This window comes from Gadus morhua, chromosome 22 (genome assembly GCF_902167405.1).
Source record: "Gadus morhua chromosome 22, gadMor3.0, whole genome shotgun sequence".
NCBI lineage: Eukaryota > Metazoa > Chordata > Actinopteri > Gadiformes > Gadidae > Gadus > Gadus morhua.
In genome coordinates, this window is record NC_044069.1 from 13,451,200 (window position 1) to 13,470,585 (window position 19,386).

At 46.2% G+C, this 19,386-nt stretch overlaps 1 protein-coding gene across 4 annotated transcripts in view; it reads right to left on the minus strand.

Annotated features, from left to right (window-relative positions):
* Nucleotides 1–12,072, minus strand: part of fhod3a (formin homology 2 domain containing 3a) — a 63,074-nt gene extending 51,002 nt beyond the window's left edge. For all 4 annotated transcript variants that reach the window (XM_030347451.1, XM_030347450.1, XM_030347452.1 and 1 more), the window contains exons 1-3: nt 11,583–12,072; nt 4,885–4,994; nt 2,128–2,195 (exon numbers count right to left, since the gene is read on the minus strand). In XM_030347451.1, the coding sequence (XP_030203311.1) occupies nt 2,128–2,195; nt 4,885–4,994; nt 11,583–11,747 (343 nt within the window). In that variant the 5' untranslated portion in view covers nt 11,748–12,072. The remainder of the gene's footprint in view (nt 1–2,127; nt 2,196–4,884; nt 4,995–11,582) is intronic.
* Between the last annotated feature and the right edge of the window lie 7,314 nt (nt 12,073–19,386).

Here is a 19,386-nt window from a genome sequence, read left to right on the forward strand (position 1 = left end):
CTTAATCCCCACATTGGCAGACAAGCATGCAATTATCATCATTTCCAGCCGTCGCAGTGCCAGGCTGGCATTCTCCACAGCTTGAGGTTTGTTTTTCTTTCTCAAAGCTGGTTAGCCTTGGGAAAAAAAAAAGGTCAACTCATGTTTTAATGATTTCAGAAAGATTGTATTCAGATCTCGGAGCCGAGTCTTCCAAGCAGAGCTTTGAGGAGCGGTCTTGTCTGATGGTTCATCACCGATGAACTTGATCAGGGCAGGATTAAGGATTAATCGAATAAATCATTCCTCAGTCTCCATTTCTACCGATGTACCGTGTGCGGGTCAACTCCGTTCAAATTTAAAAGCATGAGCTACTGATGTCATTGAGCATCTATATACAGGAGGGCAGATTGAGGCTACAGCAAGCAATCTCATGCTTGTAAATCCTTGTAAATCGCACATCCTCATGTTGTGCGTGTGGGTGCATGTGTGTGTGAGCTTCCAAGGTCGGGACCCTTGTTCAGATTAACCAGCAGTTAAAACGGCTAGATGAAACAGCAGACTCCAACGAGTGGACGAGGGAATGGCCACAGCCAGGAGGAGGAAGTAAGTGTCCAGCAGATTTCCAGGCATCACATGGATAGCCGTTTAAATCTCTCTAGGGATTTACAACCATCATCACTACCGGAAAGACCTACGCCGGCTCCTCAGAGTGACCTCTGACTGGCCATCTGTTGTCATGTTCAACACAACATCTAGAGTAGACGCTAGGAGCACGAGGTCACGGATCAGCACAGATCCGAGCTCACCTTCTCCCTGATCAACAGTAACCGAAACACCCCTTACCAATCGAGGGATTGCCATCATGTGATGCCTTCAGGAAGTAAAGTGGGCTTCGACAGAAGGTACTAAATTAGCAGACTGGAAAAGACCGGCAGTTCAACAAGAACAGCAACCAACCAGTTACACTGATGAGTCAGGTGCGAGAATGAGTTTGCATAAGTAATGCTTGGTAATATTTGTGTGAATGTGTCTGTGTGCGTACTCGTGTGTGCATGGAAGTTGCCAAGTTGAGTGGCCGCATAAGCGTGAGCAGCATGCGAGCGAGTCAGCGAGTGACCAAGTGAGTGAGAGTGTAACCAAGTGATGCCTAAGGAGCAGGTGGCTTCTGGGTACACTCAGGCATTCTTGCTCTCATCCACTTAAGAGGCTAGCATGGCTCATCCACCCCCCCCCCCCCCCCCCCCCCCCCCCGAGAAGCACGCTTGTGAAGGGAATAGTGGTTGAATCAGGCCTATGGAACACCAATAAGTGTTCAGCGATAGATCGATGACCGATAGACAGACAGATAGACAGAATGACAGATGAAGAGGGAAAAAGGAAAAAACAGATTGTGCTCTCACTCTCTTTAACACCCTAAGCCCCACCCATTAACAACCTCTCACCCTACTTTGTGGCTCAGCCAATGGGGAGGCAGGGATACCGGGCATCCAGAATTAGCACTACTATCACCGGCGCAGGGGAATGTGGAGCGCACAGACCGGCCATGGGGAGAGACTGAAAAAGATCTGTACAATCCTACCTGTAAATTAAAGAGGACACGCACACATGCACACACACACAAACACAACGAATACACACACAAAAAAACAAACACACAACGAATACACACACGAAAACACACATACACACATTTGACGAACACACAAATACACACACACACACAGACACACACACACACACAAACACACATGCACACACACACACACTTTCCCTTGGTATCAATCCTCTCTGTAATAAATCATATTAATTGTTGCTCCCTTTACCAGCTCCCTTAAAAGAGATGTTTGGACCCCCACCCCAAACGCCGTCCAGTCCAGCTACCATTTCACTAGACTCAGAGGACTTGCTTAAAAGTGGGAGGTCATGTGTCAGAGAGAGACCCCCATCGTCAACCCCCTGCCACCACCATCTTCATCTCCCACACGTACTCTTCTGCATGGGACTCCCCAGGTGGCCATCCTAACCGACAGCACGCAATTTGATATATGTGTGTGTGTCTGTGTGTGTGTGTGTGTGTGTATGTGTGTGTGTGTAGACCTCCCAAATGGCCAAGCATGTTAAACACATTTATTTGTGCACACTCACCGATGCAAGCGTGCACGCGCACGGTCAGCTGAGTCCGTAAGATAATACTGTGCTTCTTCCCTCTGGCCCTATGGGGGGGGGGGAGAGAGAGAGAGACAGAGACAGAGACAGAGAGAGAGAGAGAACAAATTGAGCATTAATGAAGAAATACATCATCATTTGTCATCATTACAGTTCTATTTTTCTGTAAAAGGGTCCAGGACATCATGTTTTTTGTCCTGCTCCATGCTTGCTAGGTGTACGGACTGGAGGGAATGGTGGGAATGGGAGGAAAACGTGTAGAGTTATGTGTTATGTGCCCTGATGCTGATACACATCTTCATCTGTAGAGAGCAGAAGGGCAGGAGACACAAAACACACACACACACACACACAAACGGCACCCTCATGCAAGCCAAACATTTCCCACGTAACAGTGCATATCTCCTACCAGGGACACAAGTGTTTTGAGAATGTGGCATGATGGTATTTTGATAGCAGAACAAGCCATTCACATACCAAACAGCAATCACAGATTTGTATGTCACATTACAATCAAAAACTTTTGTCTACGATCGTCCGGCGGTCTGATTAAAACTTTCCGGTCCATAACATCCACAACATTTAACCAATCGGGATATAGAATTCCAAGCAGCTGTCATACATAATCTATGCTACGTTTTTCCCGCGAACCGCTCAAAACACATTCTTCCATCTAGCTTGCATGTTTATTGTTGATGGCTGTCCATATCGGCCATGGGAGCAAACAGAAACGATGACAGGCACTCAGACACCCAAACAACATATCTCTTTGGCGGCAGTTGACATAGTAAACATATCACAATTTCTATAATCAGGGGGAATTTTAGTTTCTTTTTTCAGTGTTATTTTTCTTCTTATTATAATAGATTATTATTTTATTATCTTGAGACAAGCATTAGTTATCTGGTGTGTTTAAGGTGGTCTTACGTGGCCAGATAGTTCAGTTGCTCGTCTGTGTTTGACTCCCAGCCGATGGGTTTGGGTTTGATTCCCAATGTCTGCAATTAACCCTATATCCATAAACCCTAATTGTCAATAACTTTCATGCATTTCTGAGGCTTTGAAGCATCTGTTAAATTACTAAACAGTTGACTATGTTGACAGACTGAACAGGTGTCACAAATATAGTGTATTTAACCTAGCTTAAATGGAAGGTGTCAAATGAACCCGTATAAATTCCTGGCGTTCAATTGGACCGGCAAGAAAAAATAAAACAACCGATTGTTCTCACAAACCATACATTGTAGCCGGTTTGTCCACATGTCTCAACAGCATGATACCTGAGACATCACCCTCTCAAAGTGGTAAAGCACTCAAACACATACAAACACACACACACACACACACACACACACACGCATTCAGTGGCTGTTCAGCCTATCCAGCAACAAGCTTAATTTATAAGAGCCGTCACCAGCGTTGATTGAGATGGTTGCTATGTGTTTGGAGCCTGGCGACGGGTGTGTGTACTGTGAGGGGTACATCAGAGACACACACACACACACACCTTCACCACACACACACTCCCAGAATGTAAACAACGCAACACACTGCGATGGCATTAAATGCCATCATGGCAGAGTAGAATACATGGCAGAGTAGAATAAGTAGTTAAGTACAGAGTGAATGTAAACAGAAACACAGTGAGAGAGCACGAAAGGAGGAGATAGGGTGTGTGTCAGAGATAGTCAGATCGTAAGAGAGGGAGTGTATCAGAGAGATTGAGAGAGAGAGAGTGTATCAGAGAGATTGAGAGAGAGGAGAGAGTGTATTAGAGAGGAGAGAGTGTATTAGAGAGGAAAGAGGGAGAGAGGAGAGAGAGAGATGAGTGTGTCAGAGAGAGATAGAGTGAAAGAGGGTGAGAGAGCTAGAAGGAGAGGATGTGTATCATAGAGGGATACCAGAGTGTGACAGAGAAAGAGAAAGATAGAGTGAGAGTGAGAGTGAAAGAGTGAGAGTGAAAGAGTGAAAGAGAGAGAGAGAGAGAGAGAGAGAGAGAGAGAGAGAGAGAGAGAGAGAGAGAGAGAGAGAGAGAGAGAGAGAGAGAGAGAGATGAGTGTGTTAGAGAGAAAGAGTGAGATGAGAGCATGCGCAAGAGAGACTGAGAGCACGAGCGCGCGAGACAGAATGGCAGCAGGGGACATGTTGAATCTGTCTGGCTTTCCAGGAGCTTCATACTTTCCATGGAGCTTTCCCTTCCAAGAAGTGCAGCAGCCCGCTGATTCTTCCCATTTTTAGAAGCATGATGAAAGTAACAAATACTTATGTGTGTGTGTGTGTGTGTGTGTGTGTGTGTGTGTGTGTGTGTGTGTCGTCAAAAAGTGTGTTTATGGAGGTAGGCGTTTGCATGTGTTCTTCTGTTTATCTATTTCTGTAAATGGGTGTGTATCTAGGTGTGCACGCATTAGAGAAACAACAAACCCTTTCTAAAACAAACATTTGCATTACCATCATCATTTTATAATAATGCCTCCCGCCAAACCAAAAACAAGCAAATAAATAAGCCAACACTCACACATTAGCCAGGTTGAGTGAGGCATGTGTGTGTGTGTTTGAGTGAGTGTTGTTTTATGCTTGGTTGTGTGTGTCTGCGCGCGCGTGCGTATGCATGTGTGTCTTTTCTACGCTTGTGTGTGAGTGTATGAGTGTGTGTTTGGGGATTTTTGCTGTGTGTATTTGTCACGCTTCTGCGTGTGCGTGTCCATGCGCGTGAGCGTTTGTGTGAGTCAGTCTTACCCTGTGTCGTCCTGCTGAAAGCCTTCCAGCTCATCCCTCTGCTCCGCCAGCGAGGACTCCAGGTCGAGATAGGTTCCATTGTGGGACAGCTGCAGAGCGCAGTCATCGAGCTGGAGACCAGACAGAGACGGGCCGTTAAACGCTATAGCAGCCCTCAATCCCCCTATCAATATTATGGTTGTATATTTGGGCCCTGGTCATGTAACATGAGTTACTAGTTGAAGTCACAATGTGTAAGATCCGGCCCCTACCGTTGAGCAGATGGGACTCAGAGGTAAAACGACTCAATAACAATGTTCTGTCCACTTGCTCTACCTGGCTGTGAAACTGGTTGGCGGGAACCAGTGTACCTCGACTGGCTCGGTGGCTCGTAGCAAAGATCGTAGGAAACTAATCTTTATTTCTTTGAAGGAAAGGATTGGATAGGATTTGATTTTGTTGACAATATTATTTAAATCACTATTGATCTGTGTTAACTACAGATATGTCCAGGTCTCTTTAAGCTACAAGCAAGTTGAATTGTTACACATTGCGACTTCAAACCCGGGACGGGGAAGATAATATAAAATGAGAATATACAGAAAAGATATAACGTAAAGATTAAAATATATATTCAAGACACAGTAGAAACATAACCAGTTTTTATCAACTCTTCTTCATACTAGTCTTTTCTGATTGCATTATGATTCAACTCATACTGCCCCATACCAGATACTTTTGTTTATAGTGTTGATGATTCTAGCGACACAATACCCTAACTGATTAATCAACACCATGTCTGGCCCACTGAAGATAAGCTGAAAAGACAGTGTGTGTGTGTGTGTGTGTGTGTGTGTGTGTGTGTGTGTGTGTGTGTGTGTTTTTGTTTTGTGTGTGTTGTTGGCTGATGTCTTTAGAGCGGCAATGTTGTCATTTAACAACAGGGACGTGACTATGGCAACGCAAAGATGAGGCATTCCTGTAGCTGAATTGAAATTCATTCAATTGAAATGCATTGTGGGCTAAGTGCCTTAAGGTTCAGTTACTTCAGTTGAATTAAGTTCTTTCTTCTTCTTTTTTACCATCTTAAGAGGTGTGCTACTGGGCTCAGGGAGGTGATTGCTCCACACAAACGGTACACAACACAACTCCAGAAAACCAAGCGTTAGAACCATAAATCTTGAATCTTTCTCGTCGCCGTTACTCTTTCTTTATGACACTTCCCTTTTACATGCTTTTGCTTCACACACCCTTCTTTAAACTAATGTTCGGCCCATTACACAACATTTACAGTGTGGCTAATGAACCAGGGAGGGATCTAGCGGTTCCCATGAATACAGCTAGCCAGCCATCTGTGTCGCGGGTGTTTCTTAGTATTAAAATGCGGTTAGAGGGGGACTTAACAAGCAGAGATACATTATCTAAAAGACGCCGAAAACATAGATCTAACCCAGGGAAAGAGGGGAAGGGAGGGGGAGAGAGAGAGACACAGAGTGTGTTTTATAGACAGCATATAACATGCATGCTAGCATTATTCTGTGACATTCAAGGTTGCTGTCGGGAAATATGGATACATTAGACCAAGACATTGATACTGATTGATCCTCATTCCTCCCGGGTGGATACCAGCTATCTGTCCTGTGACGTTGCATTGCTTGTATCCGGTGACATTGCACATAGAGAGAGGAATTGTCCTCTGAAGCATTGCAAAATATAATAATATGATCCCATCTTTGAATTTGATATGGTGGCGAGAAGGTGACAGCTGTCCGAGGGAGCACTTTGCTGCATTCTTCTAATGGGCACCGGTTTAATAGAATAAATCTGCAACAAAACTGGTGGGATCTAGGTGGTGGTTTTAAAAAAAAATTCTCTCTGCGGGTCTCACCGCTGGGCCAAAAGTGCCTTCCCAGGTAGATCATGGCATGGAAGGGCTTCGGGATGCCCTGATCTAGAATAGTGGTTTCGAAAGGCACTGCACAGAAACCAGGTGTGCAAGAGCGTTGACACGGCTCACAGCCTAACAACAGCTGTGGGGGTTTGGGGCCAATGGGGACAGCTCATAAACAATACGGGCCAAGCGGGCTGGGGTCTGTACGTACGTCAGGGCGCCGTTCTGGAACGCTGTTCACGGATGTGCATTGCCAAATCAAAGATCACGAGTCCCGGGTTTTAGTGCGTTAGCATCACGAGTTGTGTGTGTGTGAGTGTTAGCATTCAGCTAACAGCGCCCCTTTCTGCAGCTACAGCCATATCCTTACAGAGCCCCCCGAACCCCCCACCCACCCCTGCGCCCTGAACCTGGCCTCCCCATGGTGAACCCCTCACGTCCTGCCCCCTCTGTACCCCTACCCCCCCCCCCCCCCCTACACACACACACACACCATTCCTTCAGCTTGGGCCAGTGGGGAAGCATGACGACACTTCAGTGACCAGCAGTAAACCTCACACCATAAGACACACACACAAACTCACACAAACACATTGGTAGAAATACACACACAAACTCAAACACACACACACACACACACGCACAAACACACACAAGCACACACACTCAAGTATGTCTGTCTTAACACTTTTTCACATTCTCTCTGTGGTTTTCTCTCTTCCCTTTCGGAAACAGTGAGAGGACTGAGGGACAGACTCAGGGCCTAAATTTAACCAGGCTAAATATACCGTGGTCCGGGTCGGCATGTGGTCAGGGGCGCAGGGGGAAGGTGATACTGTGGGGTGAGGGCTTTTCAAGGGGGCACCGCCAAAGCCAACGACATAATAAGAATAATCCTCATCATCATATCAGTAATTATGAAAGTAATAACATCAACAACAACACTGTTCATTATCATTTTGTATAAACCAGGGTTCAACAATAATAATGATTTTAGATTAAGGATAATCTTGACATTACGGTGCAGGCAAGCAGAACAGCATTTGATCTAAACCGGTCTCTTGCATGGATGCATCACGTCCACATTTGTTTGCAGGGTTCAGTTTTTAGATGATCCGTTCTTCCAAACTTCACGGAGCCAACGAGGCCCCTGTTGTACACCTTCAGGGGGACATTCCCGCTCATCGGCCATCTTGCCATGGATGAGTTGCTATCTTGTGGATGCTATGTTGCAAAGCCAGACTAACCTTTGTCCCGCTAGCGCTGTGGATCATCAGACTGAGCAGTGGAGAGGGGGAGGGGGGCGATTAAGAATTCTAGAGGTGCTAATCACACCCCGTCCCAGTGCCCTGGTTTCTTCAAGAGGGGCCAGACAAAGCACTGGTCGCGCCTAATAGATCACCATTGTTTGGGCCGCCCTTCACGCAAGGCTAGGCTAACCTAATACTTCTGGTGTCTCTCTTCCCTCTGTCTGTCATTGCATCGCCATGGCACCCGACTGGTGTCAGCCGCGGGTCTTACTAAGGGGGCACTGCTCTAAGCAACCCCAAAGAACTCTCTCACTGACGAACAAAAAGGGAACCCCAACCATCCCTTTGCCTTCTCCTCTTCCTTTATATTAGCCAATTCGTAATCCATCCTCATGTTACTCAATCAAACCGAAACATAGCGCCAAAGGCTTGACACATCTACCACTTCACCCAGGCTTTCTGGCAAGAAAAATATTGTAACAGTGCAACCACTTCAACTAGGGGGCGGTAATTTGTCAGAGTAATAGGAGTAATGAGACAACAAAAACACTTAGCACCTGGATTACTTTACACTTATTGATCAAGTCCTCAGAGAAAGTGTGTGTGTGTGTCTGTGTGTGTGTGTGTGTGTGTGTGTGTGTGTGTGTGTGTGTGTGTGTGTGTGCGTGTGCGTGTGCGTGTGCGTGTACATGAATGCATGCGTGTGCGTGTACTGCGGTGGGATGGGTGGTGTATTGGGTGCGTAAGGGAATAATTATTTCCACTTAAAACAACACCAAGCTTGACTGTTGAGCTCCTCAGTTATGGGGGGGGGGCGATGGTTTAACGAGGCCCTGACGTAACCGAGGCGATGGCTTTTTAAGAACCCCCTTTTTCTCTTGTTACGATCAGGAGCGCGGTGGAGCGCTTTGAAGAGAAGACGGGCTCTGGGGGCATGGTTGCGCGGAGGCGGTAGAACAGACTTTCTGTGGGGCTCTGATGGAAACACTTTGCTGAGGAAATTAAAGTTGCGCTGTTTAGTCTACCAGGGCGCTATTGTACCACAAAGCTTACAACAAGTTTCGCCAATGGTGGCGGTTTTCCTGCGCCAAACAACAACATTAGGTTGTGGTGTAAAGAAATAAAGTCAACAACAGTAACAGACTTTGGTTAACGCAGTCCCCATACACGATGAACTCGTGTGATTTGAGATCTACTAGAAAACATAAAAGTCGATATTGGAGAACAGATATTTATGATGACGCCAGAGGATTTGTAGGTTTTATTACTTAGGGGTATTGAGAGGGCAAGATACGAACCCCATGAACCCTAGGAAATCGGTAATATCTCACTGGTTGCCTATTGGGATTGGTTAGAACTCTTTGTTGGATCCTGATGCCATCCACACATGTACACCTATCACCTCATACCAATTGAAATAAAGGACAATGAAGAATTACAAACAAGCTATAGACTTGCTGCAGATAAAATGACCTACATATCATGTACAAACCAGCCACACACACTGACCTGAGGAAACTGTGTATGCCTTAAGTGTACATGTGTTTGGTATTGTGTGTAGGTGTGCGAGTCGATGCTTGCATGATTAATGTTTGCAGTTGTGTATATCAGTTGTGTGCGTCTGTGTATCTATGTGTGTCTCCGTGTTTGTACATGTGTACACCTATGTGTATGTTGGCAGCAGCAGCGAGGGCGATAGCTGGTAGATGAGGTGCTGCAGAGAACAGTGGAGGGTGCAGAGAGCAAGGAGAAGAAGAAGAAGAAGAAGAAGAAGAAGAAGAAGAAGAAGAAGAAGAAGAAGAAGAAGAAGAAGAGTGTCAGAGAGAACCAAGCCACAGCCACAGGAATCCAGGGACAAGTGACAGAGGCCTCTGCTTGTCCCAACATAATGACAAGGTCAGGCGAAAGAGGGTTTGCAAAAGTTTGGGGAGCGAGAGAATAAAGCAACACGGAGGGAGAAAAAAAAGGCTAGTGTACAGAAATAGAGTTGTTGTTTTTCTTCCGAATTTTAAAAAGAGTGAGACTTCCACTTCCAGTCTCAGCCCTTGGCTACAGAGGACACCGTTTCGAGGCCTGACTGTCATACTACAGAGTTATAGATCTGATTAGTGTGTGACTGAACAGTTAATTGAAAGGAGCAGGGCATTAACACTGCCAGGGTTATGGGTCATATTCTCCAGGGTCCTATGTAGCTCAAATGGTTGGTTCTCTACCCTGGGGTACACCTCGGCTCAATATAGCACAGCATTATTCCTCATTTTAATAGGAAGTGCACTGAATGATTAACACTGCCGGGGTTAGGGGGTTCGATTCCCTCCAAGGAATGCATTCATGGCATTGTGAGATGCTTTGGATAAATGCACGCACCAAATGGCTTATATTTATGATTTTACCCCAATCATTCATGTCACATGACCTTTAACCCCACATGATCTAGAATGGGCCAATTTGGCAGTTGTTTTTGTATTGGGTGGCATGGTGACCCAGTGGAGACCTCTAAAGACGTGGCTTCGGTGGCTGTTTTCACATGGGTTTCCTCCGGTAACCATGGTTCCCTTCGTCCTCTGAAAGCACACAGGTTGTGGTAATTGTAGGTCCTAAATAGGTTTGGAGTGTGTGCGTGCAAATGTGTGTCTCTGTGTGTAAGTGATGTGTGTGTGTGTGTGTGCATTTACGTGTGTGTGTATTTGCGTGTGTGTGGGGACCCCATGTTGACCTTGTGTACTATTGAGGGAGTCATACACCCCATAATCAGCTATAGGCTCCAGCCGTGCTCTATGACCCTGAGCAGGAAGTAAAGAAAAGCAAGGAAAGTGAAGTGCAGCTCTGGATGTTGTACTCCTGATGCGAAAAAAATTACAAACACAAGCCGGGGCTGTGCCATGGGCCCCGTAGGTGTAATAATATGCTGTCGTTACGCGGAGGGCCATTTTTCATTATGTCTTGTGGCTCTCAGACTGCTACTGGTCTGGAAAACCACTTGCTTGTCGAACACGTTGGTTGGCTGTCAGAGCTGTAGCCTACGACAACAACTGCAAAAGCGCTTTCCCCCTCTCTCACCATCTCCCTCTCTCTTTCCTTCTTTCTATCGCTTCTTTACACAAACACACACACACACACACACACACACACACACACACACACACACACACACACACACACACACACACACACACACACACACACGTCTAAGGCACGATACAGCAATGGAATACTGTGGTAATATGTTGATGCATTTACATGTTTAGCCATGTTTAGTCACCTTTAAGAATAGTTCCCGCACACCTGTCGTTGACAGCAAAGACCCGCTGCGCAAAAGCTAAACGCGAATCCACATTGGTATAGACATGAGCACTGTGAATGGTTGCTGTGTGCATTTTGATGGTGTGGAGGTTGGATGTTTTTTTATCATTTAACATACGAATAAAGTTGCGTGAATCAATTTAATTTCAAAATAAAAGTCCCGCTTAGACAGGGTATATCATTGCAAACAAAATACAGCTTTGTATCCTAATGGTTTAAAGCAGCCTATTTCTTCTGGGTCTAAACAGACGTGCAGAATGTAAGCCCAAGCCTACCTTGTGTGGGGCTTTGAGTAGCCGGTGGACCCCGGCCAGCTGGTTGATGAGCGGGATGTCCTCTCTGAAGGTGTACAACGGGGGCCTCGTCGGCTCCGGGAAGTTTGTGCTGTTGAACGGATCGGTGTCATCTAAAAATTGAACCCTGCAGACAAATGTGGCCATGGTGCATCCATGCAAGTGACCGGTTTAGATGAAGTGCTGTCCTGCTCGCCTGCACCGTAACGACAACAAACCCACCGACGGGTTACCAAGCGGACACGCAGTCTGTCCGCTCCTCTGTTGTGACACCGCGAAGATCACGTTACGATACGAAGGGTTACGCGTCGGGTTGTTTGTTTGCTGGCTTTTTAATCCTGCTCTCTATCCTCGGCTGGAGAAGCAGGTGGCCAACACTGGTAAAGCTCTTCAGGCAGACTGGCTTGATACAGGACAGCTTGGGACAGCCGGTCTGCTGTCTGAGCAAAGGAGCAAATCCATCCCCCTATCTTTACCCCACATCCCTCCCTCTTCACCCGCCCTCCAGATTACCGTCCCGGTTTAGCAACACAGTATGCCGGGACAGCAGCTTCGGTAACAGACCATTGATCTGGAACTGGGGGGACACTGACCCCCTGTGTACAAAAGCAAGAGGTGCAACTCCAACGCAATTTAAAGCAGTTATTCTTTTACAGAAATGAATGTAGGCCTAACGGCCTTCATTTGCATTCCAGAAATTAAATTAAATGAATCTAATCAGGATAATCTTTTTTTTTAGTATAGGCTACACGTGAACTTCCTTAAATGGCGCCGGTTGATTGGTTCGCTATCTCGGGATATTGGGCAATATCATGATTCAGATCTTAAACTCGGGATATTGCGTAACGGTCGTCCGTTCACGCTAATTAAAAACAAATAAACAGCTGATAAAAACCAATAAATCACAGCAAAAAGTGCTTATTTTTGGAGTGTTCACGTGTGGTGTAACGGTTCACTGAAGTCACGGTTCGGTTCATACCTTACAACTGAAAATGCAGCATGTTTTATTTATGAAAGTGCTAAGTATACAGAATTAGCGCATCTCCACCGGAGGTTGCGGGTCGGTTCGGTGCGTCTGGTGGAGTAGTGAAGGTGCGGAACGGCGCAACTCAGTTACAGCTCGCGACGGTACCCTTATGGTGGGGGGGGGGGGGGGGGGGGGGGCGTCCAAGAAGGATGGCAAGCTTTTCTTCGACATTTTCTTCAATAAACGAAGCTTTCGCCCTTGTCCAGAAATACCTCGCGGATAATGTGTTTGTTAATTATCCCCCTGTCTCACGGAAGAACGATTCTGTCGACAAATCAACGGACGGCGTGTGTTTGAACTTGCCGCCACCCAGTACCCCAACGGAGGAGTACAGCGAGACGAGTACGGCACAATGTTGGCGAAATCACACCCCTTCCAGTAGAGCCCATGGGACCTATGAGATCGAAAAATATGAATGGGTTTCATTGGAGAGAAAGTAATTATTTTCTGGTCCCAGTCTTTATATGCCCTGGATTACACATATGTTGTTTGTGGATTTAAATTATAATTGTTCATGTCAAGAGTTTGACCGCTTATTGTGCAATTGTTCTGTCAACGGCTGTAGAGAAAACACAATGAAAAAGACTCCTATATGACGTCACGCTCCCTGCGACTGGCGTGGACAAGACCGAAAATCTCCCCATCGGCATAACTGAAACTCTCCACATGCCCCGACTTATAATCAGAGCTGCAAACTTGTCGCTTTTCGGCGACAATCTCCGTTTTCTTGGTCAATTTGGTCATTCACGTGAATCGTGTAGAACCGGAGAGTTTTGTTTTGGGTGGGGGGGGGGGGGGGGGGTCCAGAATTGCGAACAATTATTGGCTCATTCTTATAATTGACATTTCTCTGGGCCAATCGGAATCTCAGCACTTGCTTCAGAATCTTTCTTATTTACTTATTTCAATGAAATGGAACTTCAGGTTCTCCTCGGGAGCTATGACGAGGAGAAGGACATTATCACAAGAAAAGGGAACGCTAAAGCCTCTGCAACCCGGAGAACCAAAGCCTGGCAGCGGATCGCTGACCGCGTAAATGCGTTAGTTACACGTCAAAAGCATGATCGTTAATATTTGAGCCATGAATATATAAATATCCCAGTTAAGCATTCTTAAAGATCCTACCACATAACCCCTTCCTTTTAAAAAAATATGTGCTCCGATGGCTTCCAAGCGGTCAGCGGATCAAGTATAAAAATGAAGTATAAAAAACATACAAACTGGTAAGCTTTTCCCACCATCGTATTGGTATAAATTGAAATAAGCAATTTTTTTAAGCCAATCGTGAAAAGGCCGACAGTCGGCAGACTGGATCTGGCCCTCAAATTGTCTTGACCCCGGTGGAGGAGCTGTTAATAAACATAAATTCAGGGCGCCCTGGCATGGAGGGGGTACCTGGAGGTAGCTACCCCCTCCCTCAGAGAGTCAGGGGCCATACCCCACTGGTTGAATGTAGGTTTTTGTGTTTTCTTGTATTTTAGATTTTTTTTGCCTTCGAAGTAACACATGCAAACCATGTGCTTGCCACAGCGCATACTATTCCAAGTGTTTATTTTTTTGGTAACTGGGTAGAAAACCTTAAAGTGACAATTCATCAACTTCACATAATAATAATTGTTTTTTGTCTCTCCAATAATAAGTAAAAATAATAATAAAAAAATTGTAAATATAATATTTTTATAAGCCTCAAGGATGTTTTGACATTGATTTTTGATAAAGTATGCCGAGTTTTGTTAAGTCACGCTCAGACTAGTGTCATTTGTATATTACAATAAAAAAAAAATCCCCGCGTGACACTGTCACCATTTTTCCTCTGAGGAGTTTGCAGGTCTGTATAATGGTTTTCGCCTCTTACCATGCGTTTATCTTCCCCTTGGAAGAAAGCGGTGAAGTGAAGCACATAGATCGCCGTGTCTGTACCGGAGTTCCAAGTGCGGGTGGTGACGTAGGCCTATATCATTCACGTCGAGAGCAGCGAAGAGCTGTAGTTCACAAAGCGGCCTCACACAAAACCTAACATTATCAAACTTCTTCACGAAAATGTTTAGTTTTCTTTGCAGGAAAACATTACGGTATCATTTTATTATTGTTAATAGTCTAATTAACATTTCAGCGTTGGTATTTAATTTTTTATTTGCATTTTTAGCTACCTATATATGACAGTTAACAATGTTGGTGTATTACAATTATTTATATGTGTAGGGCAGGCCACTCCAACTTCGTTGCTGGTTGAAATGTAACCATTTATTTGTACATAAGTTATTGATTGCATTTTTCGTAAATAGTTAGTTGGAAGAAGGAATCTGTTTCTTAAGCAGTGTGACACTTACACCGGGATTCCACCGGACGCGTACGCGCCGCGGAACGGCTGCACCGCAGAACGGCTGCGTCCTCTGCCCTGCGTCCATTCCTACCGGCGCGTAACGCCCCGTGCCCACTACCTCCGTCAGTTGACTGATCTCCATTGACTTTGAATGGGGACGGACGCGCAATGCATTGTGGATCCGTCCGTTCCGTTGGAGCCTTCGGCTCAGTCAAAAAGTTGAAAAATGTTCAACTTTTTCGGCAGCGACGGATCCGTCATCCAATCAGATCGCGTATGCAAATGTAAGCACTGTGACGCGACTCGGGCTCTGACGATACTGGAAAGCGGGAAAGCGGGTCACCTTGCCCCCGCAACAAGCAGGAAGAAGCGGGAAGAACCCGGCGAACCGATTTGATTGGCTGACGGATGCATCTGCAAAGACTAATCCCCCATCAGTCAGCCACGCCTTCCCACGTCCGTTGACTGACGAAGGTAGTGGGCATGTAGGGTTACGCCCCGTGCCCACTACCTCCGTCCGTTGACTGATCCCCATTGACTTTGAATGGGGACGGACGCGCAATGCATTGTGGATCCGTCCGTTCCGTTGGAGCCTTCGGCTCCGTCAAGAAGTTGAAAAATTTTCAACTTTTTCGGCAGCGACGGATCCGTCATCCAATCAGATCACGTATGCAAATTTTAGCACTGTGACGCGACTCGCTCTGACGATACTGGAAAGCGGGAAATCGGGTAATCTTGCCTCGCAACAAGCAGGAAGAAGCGGGAAGAACCCGGCGAAGCGATTTGATTGGCTGACGGATGCCTCTGCAAAGACTACTCCCCCATCAGTCAGCCACGCCTTCCCACGTCCGTTGACTGACGGTGCAGTGGGCATGTAGCGTAACGCCTCGTGCCCACTACCTCTGTCCGTTGACTGATCCCCATTGACTTTGAATGGGGACGGACGCGCAATGCATTGTGGATCCGTCCGTTCCGTTGGAGCCTTCGGCCCGTCAAAAAGTTGAAAAATGTTCAACTTTTTCGGCAGTGACGGATCCGTCATCCAATCAGATCGTGTATGCAAATTTAAGCACTGTGACGCGACTCGGGCTCTGACGATACTGGAAAGCAGGAAAGCGTGTCATCTTGCATCGCAACAAGCAGGAAGAAGCGGGAAGAACCCGGCGAAGCGATTTGATTGGCTGACGGATGCCTCTGCAAAGACTACTCCCCCATCCGTCAGCCACGCCTTCCCACGTCCGGTGACTGACGGTGCAGTGGGCATGTAGGGTAACGGCATCGTAGCGCTGCCTTGCGAGCCGGTCGTATTCACGCGAGATCACGAGATCACACGATAATCCTAAACCTAATGTACTCACCTTCCTAATGTACTCACCTTCATGTTGCTGAACTTCGACAATGAGTCTCTCGTCGTCCATGTTGCCGACCCTCTGAGACCCTTTGATTGATTGACTGCTGACCTGGTGCCACCAGTCATGACGTAATAATGTTGATGTGAAGTTACATGAGCTGAGTATTGTGTTTTATTTTGAAAATTGACCGGATGCTCTACGGCTTTTACTTTTCACTTCCTGCCCGGCTCGACCTGCTCTGTCGTAATTGATGCGGTTTAGCAGCGGCTCGCGGCAAAAATAGAATTGGACGGAAAGATAGCGCCGCGGCGCGGCACGCCGCTACTGGGACGCAGCTGAAACGTTCCGCGGCGCGCCCGGTGGAAATGGTCTCATTGATTAGAGTGGAAGCGATCAGCAGCGGTGACCGCGGCGCGTACGCCTCCGGTGGAATCAAGCCTTTAAGGAGCTTGCATGACGGAGGACAAGTTGGCTAGCCTGGCAAGCCAGACCCATATCGAAAAGATTTTGGGACTGGTCTCTGTACAGTCGCAGTGTGGGTGGGATAAACGGTTGACTTTCAAGTTCCCTCTGCACGCAATAGGATAGCGCTACAACCAATCAGAGCAACGAAGAAGGTGACGTAGTCAGAGCGACGGAAATTTCCATGGGGAAGTGTTGCGAATGGTGGATTGAGAGAATGGAGACCAACGACGAAACTTTTACCGTATCCGGTCGGCAAAACTCAGAATCCATCTTTCTTTTCCAGGAAAGACTTCAGTGCAGTTCTTTGTTCATTTCTTAAAGAAAATGATAACTTCAAGTCTTGAAGAGTCGCGCCCAAAGCCGAGTCGAAAGACAGCTGTTCGCCAGCAGCAGCAGCAGCCATTATTGTTTACCTCTAACACAGAACCGTCGCAGCTCTGTTGTCATTCGGCTCGATACCGCCCCTCACGATCTGATTGGCCTGACACATTTTCTGTTTCCAGCAGCGAAAAACGACGACAGAAGGCTAGACCTCCCTGGCTGCAAATTGAATTTGCTGCCGCTAGGGGCGTCTAGACAATGCGACTGCGATCAAGTGCCCCTGACTGCAGCCCGCAGATCGAGGAGGAGCTAAATGTGGGCGGGTCTAAACGTTTAACCCATGGTTTTACCCTCTCGTAATGTGGTTGGTGGTGGTTTCGTAATGTGTGTATGTGGTGCAATGTCGTGGTGCAATGTGCAGGCAAATCTGGAGGGGAAAAGCAAAATTTAAATCAGGCTTCAATGTTTCACGAAACATATCTTACCAATGTGGTTTGGAGAATATTACCATGATAAGCAAAATATTGGAGTTTATTTAATTGTCCTCATATGTGGATGCCATGCCCTTGGGCATGGCGTTAAAAAAAGCTGAAAAACACTGCCTAAATGCTATTTTTCAAACGACCTCATGACATAAACATGAGGCCTATGCATGTTACTTCCATGAATATTTTAATGATCAACTTGTTGGTCTATCCATACATTAGTTTATAATGTACACGAACAGAGAGCGGCAACTTACCTCTAGGCAGAAAAGCGCGCAGTATCATGGACTCAGACGGAACGTATTTCCGTCTGAGTCCATGATACTGCGCGGAATTTTCCTTAAATGTGGGCTGGCTTAAACGTTTAAGCCCGCCCACATTTAGCTCCTCCTCGATCTGCGAGCTGCAGTCAGGGGTTACTCACTGCGATCGCTCAGACCTCTCGCTTATTATGCTACAATGCTAACAATGCTAAAAAACAAGAATATTTCAGCATCTGGTACGTCATGAAGTAGGGCGTTGCTATGGACCCATGATGCGGAAGCATATCTCTCCTTGATGTTGCCCTGCGCCATTGAGCAGTTTACATAGGAATGAATGGGCGCCATTTTGGAATCCGTTGTCCATTTTATATTATGTCCATGGTACAGACTCATATCATAGAAATTCGTAGCGCCCAATAAACGGCTCCGGGCAATCGTAAACCACGCCTCAAATACGAGAAAATGAATGTGTGGTTCCCAGACCTCATCTCAATGTAGATTGAGATGATGTCTGCCGTTAGCCAGGCTATATAAAGACTGGGACCAGAAAATAGTTACTTTCTCTCCATTGAAACCCGTTCATATTTTCTGATCTCATAGGTCCCATGGGCTCTACAAGAAGGGGCGTGACTACTACTTGGCTCAGTCCGGGTCACGCCCACTTTTGGCGGTGAAAACGCCAAAAGAGGATAGGAGAATAGGAGAATAATTGATAGCTTCCAGTTCAGATGAATCTGCAATAGACATTCACAATGGCGTGTCCAACTGTCAAAGTGACTCTCTTGATCTTGGTAAAGAAAGGCTCGAGCGAGAAGGTGAGTTATCCCATGATTGTTCTTCCTCCCTATCTATAGATAGGGAGGATAGACTGGTTGTACAATCAGGTCTCCCTATCTATAGATAGGGAGACCTGATTGTACAACCAGTTACAATCTCAGTACACAAGATCACTTAAGGCCGCTTTTCCATCATCTACATTCGTTCACAGTTGCCAGTTCCATCCTAAACCATAAAGTTGGAGCTGAAGCCACCGAACACTGGTCTGGACGACCAGATCCCCTCCTATCAGGAGCTGGAGAGGATAGAGAAGGAGGAGGCTGCAGTGAGGCCCAAATCGGACAACAAACACAGAACTAACGATTCCAATACTTTGTAAGAAGTAGGGGGAAGTAGAGGGCTTTGTAGACACGAATTGCCGTCATAATTGTGATTGATTGCACTTTTGTGTGACTAGCACACAGGAGACCACCTCTGGAACGAGGGCGTGCCAGTATTTGTGTGTGTACGTAATCTGTGTAAAATGTGTCAGTGTGTTGTTTGTGTTATCATTGGTAGTTTTTCTGCTTACAGAATTGTAGCCGTGGTCGTTTCGTAGGTTGATGAAGTTGGTGAGTGTAGGTGAGGTTTACACAAAACTTGTGTAAACATCCTAAGCCAACCGTCTTTGTATGCTTCTGTCATATCAGCTTTAGATACCAAATAACCTTTGATTTATGATGTACTTTGCATGCACTGCTCTGAATTTTGAGATAAGTTATCTATTGTATTTT